Source organism: Hypanus sabinus, chromosome 29, assembly GCF_030144855.1.
Source record: "Hypanus sabinus isolate sHypSab1 chromosome 29, sHypSab1.hap1, whole genome shotgun sequence".
Lineage (NCBI taxonomy): Eukaryota > Metazoa > Chordata > Chondrichthyes > Myliobatiformes > Dasyatidae > Hypanus > Hypanus sabinus.
The window spans coordinates 24,113,544-24,139,788 of record NC_082734.1 but is presented as its reverse complement, the minus strand read 5'-3'; the positions used below and the strand labels follow the sequence as shown (position 1 = coordinate 24,139,788).

The following is a 26,245-nucleotide window of genomic DNA, read 5'->3' as shown; positions in this document are numbered from 1 at the left end:
AATGAATCTCGGGGTTGTATGTGGTGACATAGATGTACTTTGATAATAAACTTACTTTGAACTTTGAACACGATCACGGAGAGAGCATACAAACTCCTCACAGACAAGACGGGAATTAAACCCCGATCGCTGCGGCTCCAATAAAGTTATGCTAATTGTTGCGCTACCATGCTGGGGTCATCCCTCAAGCGTCACCATATTCTGGTGCCGACAAGTTACCAGCCCTCACTGACCTGTGTGTCTTCGGACTGTGGGAGGGAACCGGAGCACCTGTGGGAAACCGGCACGTTCACAGGGAGAACATGCAAACTCCTCACAGTAGGCGGCAGGGATTGAACCCCGATTGCTGGCACTGTGAATCGTTATGTTAGCTGCTACACTACTGCGCCACGCTGCCATGAGAAGAGAGGGTTAACAGACTTAACAAGAAATTAGAAAGGCACGGAGAGGAGGGACAACGTAAGCAAAGGAGAAAAGGAGAGAATGAGCACGTCATAACCCATTGCATACAGCGCAGAAGAGGACTTTTTTCTCCTGGGGGGTTGCGAGTATGGGGGCCAGCAGTGAATATATTCAAGATGGAGATGTAGATGGGGTGATGGGGATAGGCGCAAAGTACAGATGGGGCCAAAGTTCAAGCAGGCATCAACTGAATGTTGGAAGAGACTCAAGGGACTGAATGGTCAACATTTCTTGCTCTGAGAGAGGGGTGAAAGAAGGAGGGGTAAGAAGGGAAATGGAGGTTAAAAGGCTTGAGAGAGAGATAGGGAGGTGGACAGGAAGAGGAGGGAGAGGGAAGGACATGACAGTAGATGGAGATTGCAGACAGCAAGATGTTGGGAAGTACAGGACCAAGAGTGGGGAGGGGGAGAATTGGAAACAGAATCATTGGAATATGTCATAAAATTTGTTGTTATGCAGCAGCAGCACAATGCAATAAGTAATAAAATCTGTAAATTACAGTAAGAAATATAAACGTACCAAGAAAGTTAAATAAGTGGTGCAAAACGAGAGGGAAAAAGTAGTGAGGTCGTGTCCATGGGTTCAATGTCCATTCAGAAATCCAATGACAGAGGGGAAGAAGTTATTCCTAAATCATTGAGAGTGTGTCTTCAGGCTTCAGAGGAACGGGAAGGAGAGTGAGAGGAATGGAGGGAGATGGAGAGGGAAGGATAAAGGAAGAAGATATAAAGGGGTGGGGAGAAGGGGAGAGAGGGGTAGAGAGGTGGAGGGGTAAGAGGAGAGGTAAAGACTTGACCAAAGTGGATTGAGATGGCAGAAAGTAAGGCGAGGAGAGAGAGAAGACAGAAAGCAGACTCCTGGATTGGCACATGGATGACAGAGAAAGAGAGGGCTAAGTAGAAGAGAGGTGTTAGATTGATCTTGGAGCAGGTGGAAAGGATGGCAGAACGTGGTGGGCTGAAGGATGTGTACTGTGCTGTGTTCTAAAAACTGTGAAGACAGAAAACCGGAAGCGGGGGGGAAAATCTGGGGGGAGGGGGGGCACAGAGGTACACGCTCTGTGGAAGGGCCAAACTCATGGTAAGTTTCCTGGGGCTCTTTCTCGGCTCTTAAACTGTGCTCCTTCCCCTCGCTCCCAGCTCAGAGAATCGGCCTTGTCTGTCTCGCTACTTTTGGACGTTCTGCATAAATGCTGCTTGTAGGTGGGTGGGGATATATTTGGGAGCTCGGTGTTATGTGATAACATCCTCCCTCCACACGGCTTCTCATGAGTCTCACTTTGCCTTGCAGCCTGAGAAGTAGATCACCAACCTTCAGAATGACTTCTAACTGCGAGAGAGATTTGTCATCCCTCTAAGTACGCCACTTCTTCCATGAGAAATCAATGGAAACAGAAATTAAAGGGAGTCTTGCCAGAGACTTTGGAATTATTGATGCCTACTCCACTGTAAGCAGTGCTCAATGTCTCCGCTCTTTCTCTTCCGTGGAATAGGAAAAGCAGCAGGGTTTCACACTGCCGTGTCGTTGCCATCGTCCCAGCTTTGACAAGACCATGAGAAGGGCCTGGACTGGCCAGTTCACAGCAACGAGGTTCCCCAGATCCGCCGGATAACGGGGGGGTCTGCTCCCGATCCCTCGCCCAGCCGCTAAACCCTCCCACCAGGAACACCAAGCCCAGCACGAAACCTGACGGAGCGAAGGGTGGATGACTTCCAGCCCGGTCCGAGTCCGGGGTTGGTGGCGGAACAGTTTGGATCTCGTTCGCTGGCTCGCGGCTTGCCCGAAGTCCCGGAAGAATTATACCAGAATTCAGATCCAACAAGGTGCCTCCTCTCCCAAGTGGAAGATCACGGACTCACCAGCTGAGGACCAAAGGTTGGGATTTGCCCGGCAAGGCCCACCTCTCTCAGTCCAGGCTTTTGGAAGGCCTGGAGAGAACAGTGCTGTTGCCCCTTGTTAGAGCTAGGGGTAGCCTCCAAGTTGACTTTCCACCGGGATTCCAGCCCCACCTCCCTGCCCTCGCCATCTGCCCGCCCGTCGTTTGTGTGATGCTGTGCCGAGATGTCGGGCGACGGGGAGGAAGAGCTGTGCCGCAATGCACTGGCGCTGGTCAATGAGCTCTGCTTCAGCGTCCGGGGCAATCACAACAACGAGAAGTGCATCGAGTTCTCCTACCTCCTCCGGGACCGGGACCGCACACGCCACATCGAGACAGGTAACATCAGCCACTGCCTCCCAGTACCCCCCCATCAACATCCACACCCCCCAACTCCCCTGGCCTCCCACCACGTGGGACAGAGGCCATTCCGCCCATTATGCCTGTGATAGCCCTTGGAAGGGCTGAATGACTGGCCAGTTTTGTCAGGGATGGTGGGAGAGTGGGTGGTATTTACACATAGTCAGTACAATGAACTGTAGGGTAGGGCTGGGGTAAGATGTGCGTACATAAGGGAATCAAGATCAAAATTAGGTTATTATCACTGACATATGCTGTGACATTTGTTTTTATTTGAGGCAGCAGTACTCTCTAATACTTAAAATGTACTATCAATTACAATAAGAAATATCTAGGAAATATATATAATAATCCATACAAAAGAGATATATATATATGTGTGTGTGTGTTTGTGTGTGTGCATATATGTTTATATCTATAATATGTGTGTAGGGTGTATACATATGTATATACTGTGTTTGTATGTGTATATATAAGTAGTGCAGGCAAAAGGAGATAAAAGAAAACTTAGTGAGGGTGTGTTCCTGGGTTCATTGTCCATTCAGAAATCTGATGTCAGAGAGGACGAAGCTGTTCCTAGAGTGTTGAGTGTGAGTCTTCAGCCTCCTGTACCTCCGCCCTGTGGGGAGTAGTGAGAAGAGGGCATGTCCTGAGTGGTGGGGATCCTTAGTGATGGAAGTGGTCTTCCTGAGCAATCGCCTTTTGAAGACGTTCTGGATGGTGGGGAGGCTGGTGCCCATGGTGGAGTTGACCGAGTCGACAGCTCTCTGGAGCTTTTTCCGGTCCTGTGCAGTGGCCCCTCCATTCCAGTCGGTGATGCAACCGCTCGGAATGCTCTCCACAGAACCTCTGCTGGAGCCTTTGGTGACATAGCAAGTCTCCTCAAACTCAAAAGACTCCTCAACGTTTGTGGTCCTCTGCTGCTGCACCCCATCCACTTGAAGGTTCGACATGTTGTGCATCCAGAGATGCTCCTCTGCCCACCACTGTTGTAATCTGTGGTTATTAGAGTTATCGTCACCTTCCTGTCAGCTTGAACCAGTCTGGCCATTCTCCTCCGACCTCTCTCACTGTCGACCACAAAACTGTCACTCACCTGATGCCATTTTTTTTTGTTTTTCACTCCATTCACTGTAAACTTCAGAGTGCGTGAAAATTCCAGGAGATCGGCAGTTTCTGAGTTTCTCAAACCAATCCGTCTGGCACCAACAGTCATTCTCCTGTCAGTTGCTTAGATCACATTTCCTCCCCACTTTGACGTTTGGTCTGGACAATTGACCGTGTCTGCATTGAGTTGCTGCCGCGTGATTGGCTGATTAGAGAGTTGCATTATTGAGCAGGTGCAGGCTGAGCATAATAGAATAGCTACTGAGTGTATCGCCACTGGCCTGAACTGGATGCCACAGTAGCGTAGCGGTTAGTGCGATGGGGCATTGCAGAATTCGAAGTTCAATTCAGATGGCGTTCTGTAAGGAATCTGAACATCCTCCCTGTGGAATGCGCGGGTTCTTTCCAGGTCTCCCCGTTTCCTCCACAGTTTAAAGATCACTGGACAGGTGAATTGGTCATTGTAAATTATCCTGTGATTAGGTTAGGGTCAATCGGGGTTGAAGAAGTGGCTTGGCTCGAAGCGTTCTGCTGGGGCTGGCCAATGGATGAATGCCCTTTTACGCTGCTGTACGTGGAGAGCCCGCGATGGAACTGGCTGAGCTGACAAGCCATCTGCGGCGTTTCTCTGAACCCCCCCCCCCCGAGAACGGCAGAGTTAGAGAGGGGAGGGGAGAAGGAACAACAGTGGGTGGGGGCTAGGAGGTGTAGGTCTGAGCGAGGGTGATGCATGAGTGAAGAGGTAAAACTAGTTGGTAAATAATTTTATTATTGCCATTTGTACTGAGGTACAGGGAGAACCATTTATCATCATCATCCATAGGCATCATTTCATTACGTTCAAAGTAAATTTATTATCATACATATACTGTACGTCAGTATATATAACCCTCAGATCCATTTTCTTATGGGCATACTCAATAAATCTATAGAATAATAACCATAACATAATCAATGAAAGACTGCAATAACTTGAGTGTTCAACCAGTGTGCAAAAGACAACAAACTGTGCACATATGAAAAGAAATAAATAATAATGATGAATAAATAAGTAATAAACATTAAGAACCTGAAATGAGGAGACCCTGAAAGTGAGACCATAGGTTGTGGGAATATTTCAATGATGTGACGTGAAGTTATCTCTTTTGGTTCAAGATCCTGATTGTTGGGGGGCATTAATTGTCCCTGAACCTGGTGGTGTGAATCCTGCAGCTGGTTATGTCAGTACATTAAAAACAATAACAGAATGCAGAGTAGAGTGGCAGAAACTAGCCCTTTGGCCCCACATGTCCATACTGACCACGTCATCAACCCTGCTCACGTTCAGCCCATAACCCCCCAATCCCCTCCACTCCATGAACCTCCCCACAGGCCTCTTAAATGTTGCGACGATACCCACTCCCTCTGCCTCCCTTGGCAGCTCATTTCTGGTACTCAGTACCCTCTGGGTGAGAAGGTACCTCTCAGGTCTCCCCAATCAGAGAATCTGACGGGAAGAGGGTGTGGAAACGTGATCTCTCTGTGAGATGGAGGGTGGAGCAGCTGGGAAATCTGGACACATCTTCTACTCCGCAGAAGCAAGTTGTCCTCTGCCCCGAGGAACCGCTTCAGAAGTAAATGTTCAGATGTTCCCTTTAGAGGGGAGCACGGGGAACAAAGGCAGGAGCGGGTGACTTGGGCCACCGACACTGTGCAGATCCTGGAAATCCAGAGCAGCCCACACAAGGCAGAGGTTGAGTAACTCGTCCACTTATCACCTCCTAGCTTCTGACCTCATTCTCCCTCCCCACCCACCCACTTTCCCTTTCACCGAGCCTCGCCTATCACGTGCCAAACTGTACACCTTCCCTTCCTTCCACTGTCTTATTCTGGCTTCTTCCCCCTTCCCTTCCAGACCTGGTGAAGGTACTCATCCCAAAATGTTCACTGCTTATCGGTCTCGAGAGATGCTGCCTGGCCTGCTGAGTTCCTCAAAGATTTTGTTTGTGTTGCCTTGATCAGGATCATTGGGTCTACTCTGCCTCTCATATGATCCTATTCCTTCCCTGCTTCCCCACCCAAATCAGTCCTTACTTTAGGTTTCACAAATCGCAGTGTTTTGTTGAAGTTGTATAAGATGCTGATCAGGCTAAATTTGGAGCATTGTGTGCAATTCTGATCATCTACCGACAGAAAAAAATATCAATAAGATTAAAATAGCATAGAGAAAAATTTACAAGATGTTGTCTTCTCTTGATGACCTAAGTTATAGGGAAAGCTCGAATCGGTTAGAACTTTATTCCTGCAGTATAGGAGAACGAGGTGAGATTTGACAAAGATATGCAAAATTATGCGGGGCATAGATAGGGTAAGTGAAAACATGCTTTTTCCAGATTAGGTGAGACTAGAACTAGAGGTCATGAGTTAGGGGTGAGAGGTGAAATGTTTAAGGGAAACGTGAGGGTGACCTTCTTCGCTTGAGATGTGGATCGAGCATGTTTGATTCAACATTTAAGTGAAATTTGGATAAGTACATGGATGGGAGGGGTATGGAGGGTCTATGATCCAGGTGAGGGTCAATGGGACTGGACAGGATAATGGTTCGTTTTGGACTAGATGGGCTGGAGGGGTTGCTTCTCTGCTCTATGACTCGACAACCTCTCAGTCGCAGCCTTGAGTGTACCCTGGAACCACGCATCTGCAGCCTTCAATAGTGTAGAGAACTCCGGAGCTTTCTGCAGACAGAAGTTTCCTCCAGCCTCAGTCCGAGGTGGTTGGTTCCTCCTTACATGGAGAAATAGGCCACGACAGAGTTACCCTGCAATTAGGACTGTCCAAGGATGGAGAATTGGTTTCTTCCCCCGATGAAAATCAGTCAGACTTTTACACCAATCTGCTGGCTTAATGACTGCCATTTTTCTTTCCAAATCCAATTCAATTTAATTGATTGAATTAAAATTCCCCCGGAGGACTCAATCTCATTGTTCTCGATTCAGGTTTCTGAATTACTGGTGCTGTTAGAAATCCACTATGTTTTGACATCCTTCCTGCAGCCAGGGACAAGAGAGGAACAACAGTTGAATGTCGGGGGAGATAAACTTTTTTCCACTTTAAAATCATAGGACACAGAACTCGGAACACAGACACAGGAGCAGGCCCTTCAACCCAGGATGTCTTTACTGAACATATGCTGAATTATAGACAATAGGTGCAGGAGTAGGCCATTCAGCCCTTTCGGCCAGCACCGCCATTCAATGTGATCATGGTTGATCATCCACAATCAGTACCCCGTTCCTGCCTTCTCCCCACATCCCCTGACTCCACTATCTTTAAGAGCTCTATCTAACTCTTTCTTGAAAGCATCCAGAGAATTGGCCTTCCACTGCCTTCTGAGGCAGAGCATTCCACAGATCCACAACTCTCTGGGTGAAAAAGTTTTTCCTCAACTTCGTTCTAAATGGTCTACACCTTATTCTTAAACTGTGGCCTCTGGTTCTGGACCACCCCCTCCAACATCGGGAACATGCTTCCTGCCTCTAACGTGTCCAATCCTTTAATAATCTTATATGTTTCAATCAGATCCCCTCTCATCCTTCTAAATTCCAGTGTATACAAGCCCAGTCACTCCAATCTTTCAACATACGACAGTCCTGCCATTCTGGGAATTAACCTCGTGAACCTACGCTGCACTTTCTCAATAGCAAGAATGTCCTTCCTCAAATTTGGAGACCAAAACTGAATACAATACTCCAGGTAGGGTCTCACCAGGGCCCTGTACGACTGCAGAAGGACCTCTTTGCTCCTATACTCAACTCCCCTTGTTTCTTGTTAGGAATTATTCTAATTCCTTCTGCCCGCACATGATCAGTATCTCTCCAGTTCCCATATATTCATGTGTCTGTCTAACAGTATATTGAACACCTCTACTGTATTTGCCCCCAACCAGCACCACTTGATCCTACCTTGACACTTAGAGTATTGTGTTTAATTCTGGTCAGCTCATTATCGGAAGAATATGGAGAGGGTGCAGAGGAGATTTATCAGGATGTTGCCTGGTTTAGAGAACAACTCATATGAAGCAAGGATAGCAGAACTGGGACTTTTCTCTTCGGAGCGTAGAAGAATGAGAGGGGACTTGATAGAGGTCTACAAGATTCTGAGAGGCATAGATAGGGTGGATAGTCAGTACCTGTTTCCCAGGGCACCAATAGCAACACCAGAGGGCATATGTACAAAATTAGGGGAGGGAAGTTTAGGGGAAACATCAGGGGTAAGTTTTTTACACAGAGGGCTGTGAGTGCCTGGAGTGACTTGCCAGGGATGGTGGTGGAGGCTAAAACATTAGGGGTATTTAAGAGCCTCTTGGACAGGCACATGGATGAAAGAAAAATGGAAGGTTATGGGGTAGTGTGGGTTTAGTACTTTTTTTTAAGGATATGGGTCAGCACAACATGGAGGGCTGAAGGGCCTGTACTGTGCTGTAGTGTTCTGTGGTTCTGTGGTTCTATGATCCAGGAACCAACCACTCTCAGTGTAAGTAAAAACTTGCCCTGCACATCTCCTTTGAAGTTACCCCCTTTCACCTTAAATAAAGTTTAAGATATAATAATTTGCTTTATTTGTTACAAACACAGTAGATTAAAACATACCGTGAAATATCTGATGACGTCAAATCAACTCAGTGAGGATTATACTGGGCAGCCTGCAAGTGCTGCCAGTCTTAAAGCGCCAATGTAACATGCCCACAAGTTACTAACCCTAACCGTACTTTTTGGACTGTGGGAGGAAACCGGAGCACCTGGAGGAAATCCACGTGGTCATAGCAAAAATGAACAAGCTCCTTACAGACAGTGGCAGGAATTGAACCCTGATTGCTAGCCATCGCATTACCCTCATCACGTCTCTACCTTGGGATAAAGGATTCAGACTGCCTACTCTATCCTCCTCTCCCTGATGAGTTTCTAACATTTTCTGTTAGAAAATTTTTTGTTTTCTCCGGAGAAAACAACCCATTTTTTGTCCAACCTCTCATTGTCAATCATAGCCTCTAAACCAGGCAGCTCCCTGCTGAATCTCTTCTGCACTATCTCCGACCCATCAGTGTCCTTTGAATAATGGGGTGACCAGAATTGCATACAATAATGTCATGAGATCCTGAGAGGGCAGAGGACCCCTTGGCTTATTGTACCTTCAACACCCTCAGTACTGCTTCACGATTGTTAGTTCTCCGCAGTGGGTCCACATTGCAGAAACAGGAGGAGAAAGCATCCCCAATGAGTTGAGGTATCCAACGCACAGATGCCTGCATAAAATGTGCTAAAACTTTAACTTTAACTTTACTAAACGAAAACTTTAACTCAGCAGGCCAGGCAACATCTATGGAGAGGAATAAACAGTCATTGTTTGGGGCCGAAACCCTTCATTTGTCCTGATGAAGGTTCTTGGCCGGAAAAGTCATCTGTTTAATCCTCTCCATAGAGGTTGCCTGACCTGCTGAGTTCCTCCAGCGATTTTTGTGTGAGTTGCTCTGGATTTCCAGCATCTGCAGAATCTCTTGTGTTTATGAATGGCACGCAAGTGTGTCTCAGCTGGGGAAGACCAGGGGAGGTTCTAGACCAGTAATTTATTGATACTGGGATCATTTATTATCGTCATATGTACCAGGATACATTGAAAAACTTGTCTTGCATTCTGTTCATGCAGATCAAATCATTACACAATGCATCGAGGTAGAACAAGGTAAAACGATAACAGAATACAGAGTAATGTGCCTTTGGAGAAAGTCCAGGGATGAACCTATATTACAGAAAAAAATAAGGACCCAGAATAGTGGATTTTATTCAGGATACATTCAGAAAGTAGTTGATTGATCAGAAAAGAGAGATGGTGATGTTACATTTTCCACCTTATTGTACGAAACTCCATTTCTGGAGTCTGATAACAACAGGTTTAATGTATGAGGAGCGTTTGACGACTCTGAGCTGGGGTCAACGGGGAGGGGTTCTCACTGAAACCTCTTGACTATTAAAGCCGAGATAGAGTGGATGTAGAGAGATTGTTTCCTAAAGTGGGACGAGAGGACCTCAGAGTACAAGGACATCCTTTAGAAGAGAGATGAGGGGGAATTTCTTTAGCCAGAGGATGAAGCATCAGTGGAATTCCTTGCTTGGAGGTCAAGTCATTGGGTATATTTAAAGCAGAGGTTGATAGGTTCTTGATTAGTAAGGGTATCAGAGGTTATAGGGAGACGGCAGGAGATTGGGCACGGATAATAAATCAGCCATGATGCAATGGCAGAACAAACTCAATGGGCCAAATGGCCTAATTCTACTCTATGTCTTTCGGTCTTATGGAATAGCAGCCATCCTGACAAAATGAAGGATTGTAGATTGAGTGTCTTTCAGCCTTCTTCTGGCTCCCATTATTTCCTCCGTTCCACAACCTCCCCACTCCCCCCGAGATTTGTAAAAGAAAACCTGTGGTAGGGCAGGACTGGGATCTCCAATAAGTGTGTGGAGGTTTCCTGTACATAGAGGTCCTATTCATGGACCTGCCCAGGAGATTGGGGAACTCTGAAGTCAGCAGGACCATAGTGGGATGAAGTCTTGTTTCCGAAGGCAAGCACAGCTGACAAAAGCTTCCTTGAATACTCAATGATTGGCTTACAAGATCCTTGCAGTAGCTGCTTGGAGGGTGGAATGGTTCAGATTGTTTGTGGACTCAACAGGCATCAGCCAGGGTTCTGAGGAAGCTGAGGGACGGGGGAAGCTTAGTGAGACTGACCAAGGACATCTGCTCAAGCCTCGCCCCTAAATGCTTCTGCAGTCTGGTTCATCCATGAAATTTAGTTAATTAGTAATTGAGAAAGGCACAGTCATTGCAATTTTCTAATCCAGGGCCAGTCTTTAAGTCGGCTCAAAGCCCTGCGATTGATAGCTTGTTTTGTTCCCTGAGGGACAAGGACAAACCAATTACAAAGAAAGCTGAAAAATATGTCCTCTTTATCACCCAACACCACATTGTCTTATAGATCATGAATGAATTCAGTGATGAGTTTGAACAATTGGAAATGGAGAGAGAATGAGACTCAGTGGACTTTAACCCGACCCATTGCTGCTGTTCATTTTAAAACTATGGCTTCATAATCTTGAATGAAACTTTGACATTCATTAAACACAGCCTCCATTCATTCAACCTTAAATAACGGCGAGCATGGGCCAATGAAGGAGAGAGGGCTATCCCAGGGATCTCCAAGGAGCGTGGGCAGCTTCAGAACTAGGTCATTTGATCTGTGAAACTTCCTACGAAGTAGCTTTTATATGTTCTACTCTCTGGTCTCTAGTGAAAGCACAAGAGATACTGCTGACACACGCACAAAATGCAGAAGGAGCTCAGCAGGACAGGCAGCATCTGTGGAGAAGAACAAGTGGTTGAGGTTTCACACTGACACCCTCTGTCAGGACTAGAAAGGTGGGGGCGGGGGTGCAGAGGCCAGAATAAGATCATGTGCCAGCTTGTATTCCTTTCCATCGCCCCCCCCACCCCTCTTCTTATTCTGGCTGCTGCCTCTGTCCATTCTAGTAGGGTCTCAGCCCAGAAAGTCAACTGCAAATTCTTCTCCATGGATGCTACCTGAACTGCTGAGTTCCTCCAGCATTTAGGAAGTATTGCCAAGATTTATTGGCACTGATGATATATGTCAAGAAAATTGTTGTTTTGTAGTAGTGGTACAGTGCAAGACATAAAATTTAATATAAATTACAGAATTAACTGAGTAAAGGATGAGTGATGAGGCAGCATTCACAGATTAATGGGCCATTCAGAAATCTGATGGCGGGGAGGAAGAAACTGTTTTTGAAATGTTGCGTGTGAGCCTTCAGGCTCCTGAACCTTCTCCCTGATGGAATGGGCTTCACGAGGTGGAGCCACGCAGAGATACAACACAGAGGCAGGCCTTTCTGCCCATTGAGTCCATACTGGCCCTCAACCGTGCACTTACGTTACTCTTACCCTGACTAGTTTTATTCTCCTCACACTCTCGTTATGACTCTGGGCCTGGACTTGCTGGAGTTTAGAAGAAGGAGAGGGCATCTTATTGATACCTAGCAAATACTGAAAGGTCTAGAGTGGACGTGGAGAGGAGGTTTCCTGTTGTGGGGGAGCCTAGGAACAGTTAGAACAGGGATGAGCAGGGATTTCTTTAGCCTGGTGGTGGTGAATCTGTGGAATTCATTGTCATAGACAGCTGTGGAAGCCAAGTCATTGGGTATATGTAGACTGGAGTTTGATAGTCAGGGCACTAAAGGTTATGGGGAGAAGGCAGGAAAATGGGGAAGATAATCATCCATGATCAAATGGTGGAGCAGGTATGATGGGCCGAATTCTGCTTCTACGTTTTATGATGCAGTGGTCTAACTCCCCGGAGTTTCTGCCACTCACTCACATGCCGGAGGCAAGCTACAGCAGATATTTAACCCACCGACCTGCACATCTTTGGGTTGTGGTACGTGACCACGGGGAAGCCCAAACATTCACAGGTCATTGTGCAAACTCTACGCAAATGGCGCCAGCGGTCGGATTTCTGGTGTTGAAAGGCAGGCTACTATTCTGCTTTGCCCCTGTGAAGCCCCTATCTGTCTGCCCCACACACATACACCAACACGTGACCTTTCACACCAAGGTACAGATCCCACTATATCCGGCCCCATCAAAGCTGGCCTCGTCCCCATTGCTAAAACAGCAGTCCATCAATCGGTATCACAGCGGGAGAGTGACGTGCCGACACATTATGATTCTACTAGGCAGCCGGGGTTAAAATTGGGCCCAAATTTGCAATGTTGATCCGAGGGATGTTGGTGCTAAAACGTCTCACTTTACATAACACCAGGAACTTTGCCGTCTGTGAGCCACCTGTTCTTTTTACAGATCTATATCACAGATGTCGTCCTTGACACAAGTTGACTTTTTTTGGTGACTGAGTTTCAAAAGTCTTCCAAGGGGGTGTTCTCCAACTGAAGCTCCTTTTAGCAGTGCAAGCACGTAGTTTCCTGACGTTGTCGTCACGGGTAGGTAAGGTGGTAAAGGAGGCGTTTGGCACCTTGGCCTTCATTAGTCAGGGCACCGAGTGTGGGAGTCGGGACGTTATGCTGCAGTGATACAAGGTGTTAGTGAGGCTGCACCTGGTGTGTCATGTACAGTTTTGGTAACCTTGCTACAGGAACGGTGTCGTTAAGCCGGAAAGGGTGCAGAGAGGATTTACGCGAATGCCATCGGCACTCAAGGGAACAGACTTCATTCTTTTGAGCAAAACACTGGAGGAAACTGGCAGGTCAGGCAGACTCGATGGAAGTGAATAAACAGTCGACGTCTCAGGCTGAGGACCCCCGCCTTCAGGACTGGAAAGGAAGGGGGAAGACACCGTAATGAAAAGGTGGGAGGGAGGGGACGGAGGTTAGCTAGAAGGTGATGGGTGAAGCCAGGTGGGAGGGAAGGGTTGAAGGCTGGAGATGAGAGCGGGGCCATGGGAGAAAGGGAAGAAGGAGGGGTGCCAGGAGGAGGTAGGAGGCCAGAGTGGGGAATAGATGAGGGGAGGGGGAAGGATTTTTTTTTAACTGGAAGGAGAAATCGATATTCAAGCCATCAGGTTGGAGGCTAACCTGGCAGAAAATAAGGTGTTGCTCCTCCACCCTTGTGGCATTAGAGGAGGCCGTGGAGGCATGAGGCATGATCTTAAAGAGGTGTATAAAATCACAAAGGGCATAGATAGGGTGATTCAAGACTCAGTATCTGCGAATCCATGAGTAAACTGTTGACTAGATGCTGAAGAAGGTGACTTGTCTGGTCTTAGAAGAGGCTTATCCTGACGTTAGATGACATGGGTGCATGAGTTAGTGGGAGGGAGGAAAGGGGCTTGTTTCGCTGTTGTTTTGTTGCTTGTTGTGTTCTGTGTTGTTCTAGCGAACGTTGTGGACATGCTATGTTGGCGCTGGGCTGCTTGGCAACACTTCCAGGCTGACCCCAGCACATCTTTGTGTGTGTTGGCTGTAAGTGCAAGTGACCCATTTCACCTTATGTTTTAATGTGAGAAATAAAGCTGAAACTGAATCTGAATCCGAGAACTCAACGTTGGAGAATTAGACAACATGGAACAAGCCCTTGGGCCCAATAGGTCCATGTCGACAAAATACCCCCTTCAGTTGGTCTTGTTTTACTGTATTTGACTCTAAACATTTCCTATTCACGTATCTGTAAAATAATCTTTTAAATGTTATTGTACCAGCCTCAACCACTGCTCTACTCTCTTGGTACCACTGAATGCGTGGCACCATTCTCTAAATTCGAGAGACTGTTGTGCATGAAAATCCCAGGAGATCGGCAGCTTCTGAGATACTCAAACCACCCCATCTGGCACCAATAACCATTCCACGGTTACATTTCCCCCCCTTTCTGATGTTTGGTCTGAACAACAACTGAACCTCTTGACCATGTCTGCGTGCTTTTATGCGTTGAGTTCCTGCTGCATGATTGGATGATGAGATATTTGCACTAATGAGGAGGTGTACCTAATAAAGTGACCGCTGACTGTAGATTAGCCTGTGAACTACACAAGTTTGGCAGTGTTTTGGCAAACATATTTAAAAATTCAGTCTATAAATGTCTGCCTTGTTTTCTGTAAAAGACCAGCCTGATGTAGACGTCTGAAATTTTCCTGAGGCAAGCAAAACTTGCTTCAGCTAAGATTCATTTAGCTAATGGTGTATGTTATTAGGTTTTCCACAGAAATAAACATGTTGCAAGGATAGGAATTGTAGACCCAACAGGCTGTTCCTTTGGGAGATCTCGAAGACCTTCATGTGGATAGAATTCAGACTGAGAGGTGAACAATAACTTCTATTGCCCCTTGCACAAGGGAGATCAGTGGTTCTGCTGTGGTGACACTGTTACCTATGTACAGGTTTGGCCTTCTTATTTAAGGAGAGTCATGGTTACATCAGAAGAATGCAGGGGCTGCCCTATGAGGAAAGTCAGTACTTGTATTCAATGGCTTTTAGAAGAATGTGGGGTAATCTTATTGAGACATAATATATCCTTGAGGGATTGTGACTAAAGATCCTAACATAATGGTGAAACTTGAAGGCAGAGTGCAGGGTTAATAGCAGAGGTGTAGAGGAACAGAGTGACCTTGGTGTACTCAAAATTGCCGGACAAGTTGATAGGGTGCTTAAGAAGATGATGGCATGTTGGCCTTCATTAGTCGTGAGATTGCGTTCAAGAGCCGCGAGATAACATTGCAGCACTATAAAACTTTGGCCAGACCACAATTTGTTCAGTTCTGCTTACCTCATTATAGGAAGGATGTGGAAGCTTTGGAGAGGGTGCAGAGGAGATTTCCCAGAATGCCCCTTGCATGTCTTATGAGGGTAGGTTGAGCAAGCTAGGGTGTTTCTCGTCGGAGCAAGGGAGCTTGTGAGGTGACTTGATAGAGGTGTACAAAGGTGTAGATCCAGTGGACAGCCTGAGACTTTTTCCCAGGGCAGAAGCGACTAATGCAAAGGGGCGTAGTTTTAAGGTGATTGGAGGAGAGTGTAGGGGAGATGTTAGAAGTAGGTTTTTTTCACACAAAAAAGTGGTGGGTGGCAATCAAAGGCAAATACATTAGGGGTACATGAGTCTCTTAGATATAGATGATAGAAAAATGGAGGGCTATGTGGGAAGTAAGGGCTAGATTGAATGTGGATAAGGCTAAGAGACGGCAGAATATTTTGGGGTGATAGGCCTGTAAAGCGTCGTACTGTTCGACGTTCTATAAAGATAAAGCTTAGCTTTATTTGTCGGATGTCGATCGAAACATGCAGTGAAATCTGTCGAAGCATCAATGACCAACACCATAGGATGTGCTGGGGGCAGAATTAAGACATAGGAGCAGAATTAGGCCATTTGGCCCGTCGAGTCTGCTCTGCCATTTCGTCATTTACTTACTGCTCGCTACACTGTTGGCGTTTAGGGCAGCAATGAAGGTCCTCCATCTCTGGTGGTGTCCAGGACTTCCTTCATTGTGACGGTAGGCTTTCTTTGTCAGCCAAGCAAGTCCCAGGTGGAGACTCAGGAATACCGTTTCACTCAGATGTAGAAGGGTCCTTCATTGCCGTTTCCGTATCATTTTTGTCTTACCAGCCAAGGTTGTTAGCCCTGAACCCCTGAACCTGGAGGAATTGTGGACCACTCTTAGTCTGGCCTTTGCCCTTTGACCTGTTTGGCATGGGTGACCCTACCAAGAGCCAAGGTATAAAGCCCCGACCCTAGCCAGCATGGCTCTCCGGGTCATTGAAGCACGCAAGCCTCCAAACCGCGACCACATTGCGATCCTCTTGGAGGATTCCATCATGATTGATATATTGTCCCTCTCAAGCCCATTCTCCTACCTTCTACCTGTAACCTTCGACGCTGACTAATCAGGTACCCAATATACCTAATGACCTGGCCTCCACAGCCATCTGTGGCAACAAATTCCACAGATTCACTACCCTCCAGCCACAGAAATTCCTCCTCATCTCTGTTGTAAATGGATGTCCCTTTAATCTGAGGCTGTCTTAGACGGCCTCACTGCAGGAAGAAACATCTCCACATCTTCTCTATCCATGTTTTTCAATATTCAATGGGATACACCCCCCCTTGTTCTCCTAAACTCCAGCAGGTTCAGGGCCAGAGCCATTAAGCGTTCCTCACATGTTAACTCTTTCATTCCCAGAATCATCCTAGTGAACTTCCTCTTGACACTCTTCAATGCCAGCACATCTTTTCTTAAAAAGGGGGCTCAAAGCTACTCACAATACCCAAAGTGCAGTCTAGCCAATACCTTATAAAGCTTAGCACTACATCCTTGCTTTTATCTCTTCTAGTCCTCTTGAAATGAATGCTAACATTGCATTTACCTTCCTTACCATAGACTCAAACTGCAAATTAATCTTTAGAGAATCCTGTACAAGGACTTTCAAGTCTGATTTTTGAATTTTCTCCCCATTTAGAAAATAGTCTACGCCTACTTTTCATTCTACCGAAGTGCTTGAGCATACACTTCCATGTAATATATTCCACCTGCCACCTCTTTGCCCATTCTCCCAATCTGTCTAAGTCCTTCTGCAGATCCCCTGCTTCCTCAATGCTGCCTGCTTCTCCACTGATCCTCATATCATCTGCAAACTTGGCCACAAAGCCAACAATTCCGTTATCCAGCACTAACCCCCCCCCCCCACCCCATGGAATGCCACCAGTCACTGGCAGCCAACCAGAAAAGGCCTCCTTTATCTCCACTCTTTGCCTCCCAAACTTCCGGTCTGCCAAACTTCTAGTCATGCTGGCAATTTTCCTGTAGGGCCATGGGTTCTTATCTTGCTAAGCTCCTTATGTGTGGCACCTTGTCAAAGGCCTTTTGAAAATACAAGTACACAACATCCACTGATTCTCAGTTGTCTATCCTGCTTGCTAATTTCTCAAAGCCCTATTTAATCATGTTCCTCCAAGTACCTCAAAACCTCATTATTAATAATGGACTCCAACATCTTCGCAACCACTGAAGTCAGGCTAACTGGCCTATCATTTCCTTCCTTTGCCTCCCTCCCTTCTTAAGAAGCGGAGTGACATTTGCAATTTTCCAGTCACTTGGAACCATTCCAGAATCTAGTGATTCCTGAAAAATCATTACTAATGCCTCCAGATTTTGTTCAGCCACCTCTTTCAGAATCCTGGTGTATCGTCCAGCTTGTCCAGATAACTTATCTACCATCAGACCTTTCAGCTTTCCAAACACCTTCTCCTCAGTAGTAGCAACTACACTCACTTCTACCCACTAACACTTTCAAATTTCCTGTGAAAACTAACACAAAAATACTTATTAATTTCATCTTTTCATCTCAAACTGCCAAGGAGAGATCAACTGTCGCAACTTCAGCACTTCCCTCACCTCCTCAAACCTCAGCCTCCACCTCTCTGCACCAATCCCAACTTTACCATCAAGTCCGCAGTCAAAGGGGGTGCTGTTGTAGATACTTCTTCACACATACCCCTTAACAAGGACCCTACTCTGGACCATCAGAAAACTGACCTCATCAGCTCTGGAGAACTCCTATCCACTGATACCAACCTCACAGTTCCCTTGCCCTGCTCTGCCCACTTCTACCTTCTACCTGGATCTACAAACTGGACTATCCAGGTAGGCATTGTCTCTGCCTGCTCCTACCCCGATGAACTCGTGTCCTCATACTTTAATTCTACAATATCCCCCTTGGTTCAGTCCCTTCTGCGACACTTTTCAGCTTTCGATCTCTTACCTAACTTTCAATTCCCTGGTCCTGACTGCCTCTTTTTCACCATGGATGTCCAGTCCTTATGAACCTCTACCCCCTTGAAAAGGCCTTAAATCTCTCCGCTTCTTTCTCAATAAAAGAACCAACCAGTTTCCATCCACCACAACCCTCCTTAATCTGGTAGAACTAGTCCAAACCCTCATCAATTTTTCCTTCGGCTCCTCTCACTTTATCTAGACTCAAGGTGTAGCCATGGGTACCTGTGTGAGCCCCAGCTGTGCCTGCCTCTCCACTCTGTGTTCCAAGCCTTCCGTGCTACTGCTCCCCAGCTTTTCCTTCGCTACATTGGTGCTGCTTCCTGCACCCATGTTCATCAACTTTGCCCCTAACTTCCACCCAGCTTTTAAATTCACTTGGTCTATTTCCCTCCCTTTCTCAATCTCTCTGTCCACCTCTGGATGGCACCTTTTATAAACTCACTTGTCTTGACTCTATTTCTTTCCACCCTGTCTCCTATTCTATTCCTTTTCTCAGTTCATTTGTCTATTCACTTCTGTTCCCAGGATGAATCTTTCCTTGTGAGGACGTCAGAGATGTCCTCTTTCTTTAACGAAAGGGGTTCCCCTTCCTCCACCATTGATGCTGCCCTCACCCAGATCTCCTCCATCTCCTGAAAACCCATGCTCACCCCATCTTCTCACTGCCTTTACAGAGAAAGAGTTCCTCTTGTCCTAACTGCCACTCATTGAGCCTCCACATCCAACACGCCATTCTCCATACCCTCCGCCACCTCCAAAGGGATCCCACCACCAAACACCTTTACCTCACTCCCACCACCAGCCCCCCAGCTCTGCTTTCCACAGGGCTTGCTCCCTCTGTGATTCCCTTGTCCATTTGTCCCTCCCAACTAATCTTCCTTTCAGCACTTATCCTTGCAAGAGGCCAAAGTGGCCCATTCACCTCCACCCTCAGGGCCCCAAACAGTCCTTCCAGGTGAGTCAACACTTCACCTGCGAATAAACTGGGGACGTCTATTGTGTCCGGCACTCCCAATGCAGCCTCCTCGACACTGGTGAGACCCGTCATAAATTGGGGGACTGCATCTTTGAGCACCTCTGCTCTGTCCGCCAGAAGCAGATCTTCCTAGTGGCCAAGTATTTTAATTCCAATTCTCATTCCTGTCTTGACATATCAATCCATGGCCTCCTCTTGTGCCATCCTCGGGACAGAAGAGAAACAGCACCTATTCTGTCAATATATATCTACTGTCAAGATGAATCTACACTCAGGTTGGAGGAACAACACCTTATATACCGACTGGGTAGCCTCCAACCTGATGGCATGAATGTTGACTTCTCCAACTTCCGTTAATGCCCCTCCTCCCCTTCTTACCCCATCCCTCACATATTTAGTTGTTTTTTTTCTCTCTCTGCCCATCACCCTGCCTGTTCTCCATCTCCCTCTGGTGCTCCCCCCCCCCCCCTTTCTTTCTCCCGAGGCCTCCCGTCCCATGATCCTTTCCTTTCTCCAGCTCCGTATCACTTTCGCCAATCACCTCTCCGGCTCTCAGCTTCACCCCACCCCCTCCGGTCTTCTCCTATCGTTCCGCATTTCCCCCTCCCCCTCCTACTTTCAAATCTCTTACTATCTTTCCTTTCAGTTAGTCCTGACGAAGGGTCTCGGCCCGAAACGTCGACTGTGCTTCTCCTTATAGACGCTGCCTAGCCTGCTGCGTTCCACCAGCATTTTGTGTGTGTTGACAGCATATATTCTGTCTGGATAGCCTCCAACCTGATGGCATGAATATTGATTTCTCCTTTAACCTCTCCTTCTTCCATTTCCTTTATGGGCCACTCTCTTCTCCAGCCTTTTGCCCTTCTTACCCATCAAGCTTCACCTTCTAGCTACTTCACCTCTTCTTCCCCCCCCCCCCCCATCTTTTTATTCTGGCGTCTTCCCCCTTTGTTTCCAGTCCTGAAGATGAATATCGGCCCAAAACGTCGACTGTTTATTTATTTCCATAGATGCTGCCTGACCTGCTGAGTTCCTCCAGCATTTTGTGTGTGTTGCTATTATTTTCATCCACCATTTCTCTGTCCCCCATTGCTACCTCTCCAGTGTCATTTTCCAGTGGTCCATTATCCATTCTCGCTCCTCTTTCAGTCTTTGTACAGTATTTCCGAAAAACTTTTTGTGGGAGTGTGCAGTGAGTGTACCAGATTGCGGGAGCATCAGTGACTCTGTTGGCCACGTTTCTGGTAAAAACGTAGCCGGCCCACAACTTAGTGACCCTAACCCATCCGGCTTTGGAAAGCGGAGAACCTGGGGGGAACAGACATGGTCACGCGGAGAAGATGCAGCTTCCTTACAGACAGCGGTGGGAATTGAAGTCCTTTTGCTCATGCGTAAGGTGTCATGGCGCTTGAACCTGGATTTCCAGGAGGGTGGGAGCTCCGCACCGTGCTCTGTGCGCGCAATTTGGCTCTGAGCTCCATCTATCCGATTGCGCACATACCTCCACCACCCGCACTGTCATCAACACACACACACACACACACACACACACACACACACACACACACACACACACACACACACACACACACACACACACACACACACACACACACACACACACACACACACACACACACACACACACACCAGTCAGACTCTCCAGTATTCACTGTCACACAACATTCATACAGCATAGAACATTACAGCACAATACAGCCCCTTCAGCCCATGATATAGTACCACCGTTATAACTGACTCTAAGATCAATCAGACCCTTCCCTCCGACATAGCCCTCCGTTTTTCTATCATCCATGTGCCTATGTAAGAGTCACTTAAATGCCCCTAATGTATTTGCATCCACCACCGCCCCGGCAGGGCGTTCCACATACCCACCACCCTCTGTGCAAAATAATCTATCTCTGACATTCAACCCCCTCATACTTTTCTCCATTCGTTGTAAAGTTCTGCACTTTTGTATGAGCTGTATCTGCCCTGGGAAATTCTCTGACTGCCCACTTGATCTATGCCTCTTGTCGTTTTGTACTCTCCTAACAAATGGTGTGTGAGAGCAGCTGAGTGCGTGGCTGAGAAGCTCGGCCAGACCCTGAACTGTGAAGATGCGGAGGAGCCAATGGCTCTCTCTCCGCTATAAGTCATCAGTGATTCCATGCAGGGTGTAAACAGGCAATGTCTGCAGAGTGCACCCTCGGTGTAATTACAGCACCAGACAGCTCCTCCTCAATGGGAGCTGTTTAACATGCAGGCTGATGTGCGCAGATATAGTGGCAGTCTGCCACCACTCAATGCAGAGCTGGCTGCAGAGCCAGACCCAGGATTAAGTCTCTCACAGCTTCGCAGAAGCCTCAACTCAAATCAACGGCCCTCGCCTACAATTCCCCTCACCCTTTCCTCTCTTTGCCACATCAAACACTGGTCTGGAAACTCATAAAGGCAAGAGGTTCTGCAGTTGCTGGAAATCCATTGTGGAAATACACACAATGCTGGAGGAACTCAGCAGGTCGGGCAGCGTCTGTGGAGGGGAATAAACAGTCGATGTTTAGCAGGTAGACTGTCACAAGGCTCGTCCTCATTAGCGTTAACATTTATAATAGAATGTCAGTGCTTATAGGCAGGTCCAAGATGTTAGTCAAAACCTTCAAGCGGGCCATAGCCGTAGGTCGTCTGGATGTCCGCGTGTAAGAGGTCCGAGATCGGTGAGTCCGGGGCCATGGTCCAGAGGTCAGAGGCACAGAAGGTGGCCTGTCCTGGGCTTGGAGTCCCGAGGCCCAGAGGTGTCCCAATGTGGTGCAGGGATGTGAGTAGGAAGGGGTTTGTCTTGCTGTTGTTGCATTTGTCTTGTATGTTGGCTCCGTGTTGCTGACACGTGTTAGTCATTGACACAAACAACTGATTTCAATGCACATGTGATAAATAAGTCTAATCTGGAACCTGTGGGATTGCAGACATGCCAATACCTACAGGAAGTCCCAGGTGGTTGCCTGGAGTGGGTCCATATTTAGCAAAGCGATATGAAGTTGGTATTCATAGAAGTAACTTGGAAACACAAGGGATTCTGCAGATACTGGAAATCTCTTCATCAGCCATATAGCTTTTGTTTATGCCATTAAGCAGTGTTTTTCAGGAGGAAAACACAGTAAAGACCATTTTTGTGCTGACCATAAGACATAGGAACAGAATTAGGCCATTCGGCCGATTGAGTCTGCTCCACCATTCAACCCTGGCTAATTTTTTTCTCTTCCCCCCCCCCCCCATTCTCCCCATAACCTTCAACCCTTTTACCAGTCAGGAACCTACCCACCTCCGCTTTAAATATTCACCTGGCTGAAGAAATTCCTCCTTAACTCAGTTCTTAAAGGAGTTTCCTATATTCTGGAGGTGTGACCTCGAATACTAGAATCTTCTATTGATGGACCCATCTTCTCTGCGTTCACTCAATGCAGGCCTTTCAGTACCTTGTAGGTTTCAATGATATCCTCCCCATCCGCATCCTTCTGTTCTCCACTGAGTACCAGGATGACAGCCATCAAGTGCTCCTCGTACATCAACCCTCTCACCCCCGGAATTACTCTTGTGGACCTTTTCCAGGCCAGCACATCAGTGGTGTCCCTCAGAGGTCAGTGCTAGGCCCATTCGTGCTTTTCAACCATATCAACAATTTGGATAAGAATGTGCAGGAGCTGTTAGTAAGCATGCAGATGACACTGGATGGTGTAGTTTGCATGGTGGATAATGGAGAAGATTATCATTGTACACTATTCCAGCTATATATTGAATATAAAAGTCGTAAGGTCATGGTAAGACCTCACAGAGCGCCTTAAATATTTCACCTTTCACCTAAAACCTATGACCTCTGGTTCTACTCTCACCTGGCCTCAGTGGAGAAGCCTGCTTGCATTCACCCTATTTTCATAATTTTATTAAATCTCCTCTCATTCTCCTGTGCTCTAGGGAACCTGTTCAACCTTTCCCTATATCTTAGGTCCTCAGGTTGTGCAACGCCCTTGTAAGTTTTCTCTGCACTCTTTCAGTCTTTCGTAGGTGAGCAGCTCTGCACACAGTAATCCCGTTTCACCCTGATCTTCTTCCTAGTCTCACTGGCCTGCACCTGGACCATGCTGCTCCACACCTCTCCCATCCATGTTCCTATCCAAACTTCGCTAAAACTGAACCAGCACCCACCAATTCCCCTGACAGCTCGCACCATCCCCTGAGTGAAAAAGATCCCCCTCAAATTTCCTCTTAAATATTTCTCCTTTCATCCTTAACCTCTGATCTCTCATTCCAGTCTCATCCAACCTAAGCCTGCTTGCGTCACCCGACCTCTATCGCTGATAACTTTCTATATCTCTATCAAATCTCTATGTGTTGGCGCGTGGCCTAGTGGATAAGGCATCAGGTCTAGTGATCTGAAGGTCGCTAGTTCAAGTCTCAGCTGAGGCAGTGTGTTGTGTCCTTGACCACACATTGCTCTCCAACGACACCGGTGCCAAGCTAATGCCCTTCCCTCGGACAACATCGGTGGCGTGGAGAGGGGAGATCTGCAGCTTGGGCAACTGCCGGTCTCCCATACAACCCTGCCCAGGCCTGCGCCCTGGAAACTTTCAAAGGCTCAAACCCATGGTCTCTCGAGACCGACGGATGCCTATTTATCAGATCTCTCCTCATCCTCCTACGCTCCAGAGAATGATGTGCTCTTCAACCTTTCCCCTATAACTCACATCCTCAAGTCCTTGTACATTTCCTCTGTACCTGTACTGTATCAAGCTTCATATGATATGATATCACTGGCTTCATATGCTTAAAAGTCACTTAAAACATGTATGAATGAATTGTTGGGGAAATATAGAAGGGGTTGGCGGACAATTTGACACCAGGCCCTTTCCTTTATTGTGCAATAAGTAAATCACCTCCATGGTAATTTCTCCTCACTCATCCATAAATCACCCCGGACCTTAAGGACGTGATGGTGCTGGAGGAAAAGCACAAGAGATCCACCCAGATGTTGTCTGGAACCTGGCGTTCCAGTGACGAGGAGAGAGTGGACAATAGGGATCAGTGGAGGGAACCTGAAGGAGGTGTGAGAATGACCAAGATCATGGATAGTTAGATAGGTGGAAAATTTCCCCCTATTACAATATCTAAGACTAGAAGACCTTAGTTAAGAACAGAGTAAGAGGTTTTGGATAGGACCTGAGAAAGAGGATTTTCACCCAATTTGTGTGTGGAACCTCCCACACACTCCCCGAGAGGGTGGAGGAGCTGGAGACATGTCAGAAGTACCTCGATGAGCTCCGGGATCACCAAGGTATAGAAGGCGGCCGATGAAGTGCTGGTGAATGTAGACAGGCACAGTCGCATAACGGTTAGCGTAATGCCTTACTGCACCAGTGATCGGAAGGTCGGGGTTCGATCCCCTCCGCTGCCTGGAGGAAGTTTGTATGCCCTCCCCATTTCTGCCCCGGTTCCCACCCACATTCCAAAGACGCACAGTCGGGGTCAGTAAGTTGCGGACGTGCGAAGTTGGCGCGGGCAGCGTGGCGACACTTGCGGGCTGCCCCCTCCCCCCAGCACATCCTCGGGCTGTGCTTCTTATTGTGGCTGCCTCCCTCTTCCTTTCCAGCCCTGATGAAGCTCCTCAGCCTGAAATATTGGCTCTCCATCTCTTTCCATTGATGCTGCTTGGCCTGCTGAGTTCCACCAGCGTTTTGTGTGTGTTACTCTGGATTGCCAGTGAAGAAAAAGAGTTTCTGGGCGTATATTGTATATATTTCTGTGACATTAAATGTACCTTTGAAACCCGTTGGTCTACAGAATCCCTTGTGTTCAGGCCATGTCAGTCACTGATGCAAATGACACGTTTCACAGTATGCTTCGATGTACATGGAAAGCCAATCTTTAAACCTTATCTTTAGTACCTTACGGTCAGCTTACACATGGTGTGCTGAGAGAACGTATGTATGAAATGTCAAATAGAGACTTCATTCTGAGGTAAAAGAGAATTATTGGCACGCTTGAATCACAATCCTAGCAGGTCGGTGGGACCAGGCAGGAAAACGGGGCAGCACAGATTAGATGGGCTGAAGGGCCAGCTTCCCTTCTCTCTGACTCAGCTACAGAGCTGGAGCAGGTTGTGGATTTGAAAGTTTTGAGAAATCTTGCAGCTCAGCCAGGCTGGAGGCCATTTATTGTCACCGCATGTAGGCCCTTGATAAATGGGAGCCGGTGCGCGCTGTAGACTGGGCAACAGAGTTATGGATTGGGTCGTTAACTGCAGGGGTAGGTGTCCGTCCAGCCAGTGCATGAACATCGCTCAGCCCTGAGCTAGTGAGCGGATGAGAGCCTCAACAGCAGCAGAGCTGAACCAGACAAGGTTACAGACGAGAAAGTGCGCCATGTCGATATTCATGGAGACCGGGGTCAGGAGACTCAATGTGGAAGATCGCAGAACAGGATACTGAGTTGCTGTGACACAAAACTCAGTGCCAGCACAGGGAAATTCTGGATTCAAGATCCAGTGTTCAAGTCTATTCGAGACATGCAGTGAAATGTGCCGTTGCGTTAACAAACAACACCCAACTGAGGAGGGGCAGGCGGCAGTCCGCAAACGTCACCACGCGTGCTGGCACCTTGATAGGGTGGCCACAATGCTCGGCAAAACGAGACAGAACGCAGCAAGCGACAAAGCAACAGCTGCAAAACAGCTCGACCTCCCCCCACCCCCACCGCCAGCCACATCCACGGTTCTTTAACCTCAAGACAAGCCACCTTCTTTGACATCCAGCCTCCAGAGGACCCGGCCTGCAGACACCGAGCTTCAACTTCCACGGCTGACTTGCAGAGATTCACAGACCCGTCTCGGGCCAAAGGGCCTCAATTTCAGCACTTCTGACTCGACTCTCAGGCCTCAATCCTCACCATCGATCACCAAAGTCCAGGCTCGCCGGTGACAGGGTCCCGAACACTAGGGGTTGAACTCTGGTCGCACTGATTTGTGAACCCAGGGGGTCGTTGGAACTTGTTCCTTCTGCCTGCACAGATCTCCAGCTCTGGAACCCACCAACAACTCAGTGACCTGGGTGGTCGGTGGGAGGGGGGTGGTCCACATCTACTTTCTGCCAAC

The 26,245-nt window shown here is 47.5% G+C and overlaps 1 protein-coding gene across 3 annotated transcripts in view; it reads left to right on the top strand.

Annotated features, from left to right (window-relative positions):
- syt3 (synaptotagmin III) overlaps positions 1-26,245 on the top strand; it is a 132,228-nt gene that overhangs the window by 39,730 nt on the left and 66,253 nt on the right. For all 3 annotated transcript variants that reach the window (XM_059953965.1, XM_059953966.1, XM_059953967.1), the window contains one exon: positions 1,753-2,677. In XM_059953965.1, the coding sequence (XP_059809948.1) occupies positions 2,524-2,677 (154 nt within the window). In that variant the 5' untranslated portion in view covers positions 1,753-2,523. The remainder of the gene's footprint in view (positions 1-1,752; positions 2,678-26,245) is intronic.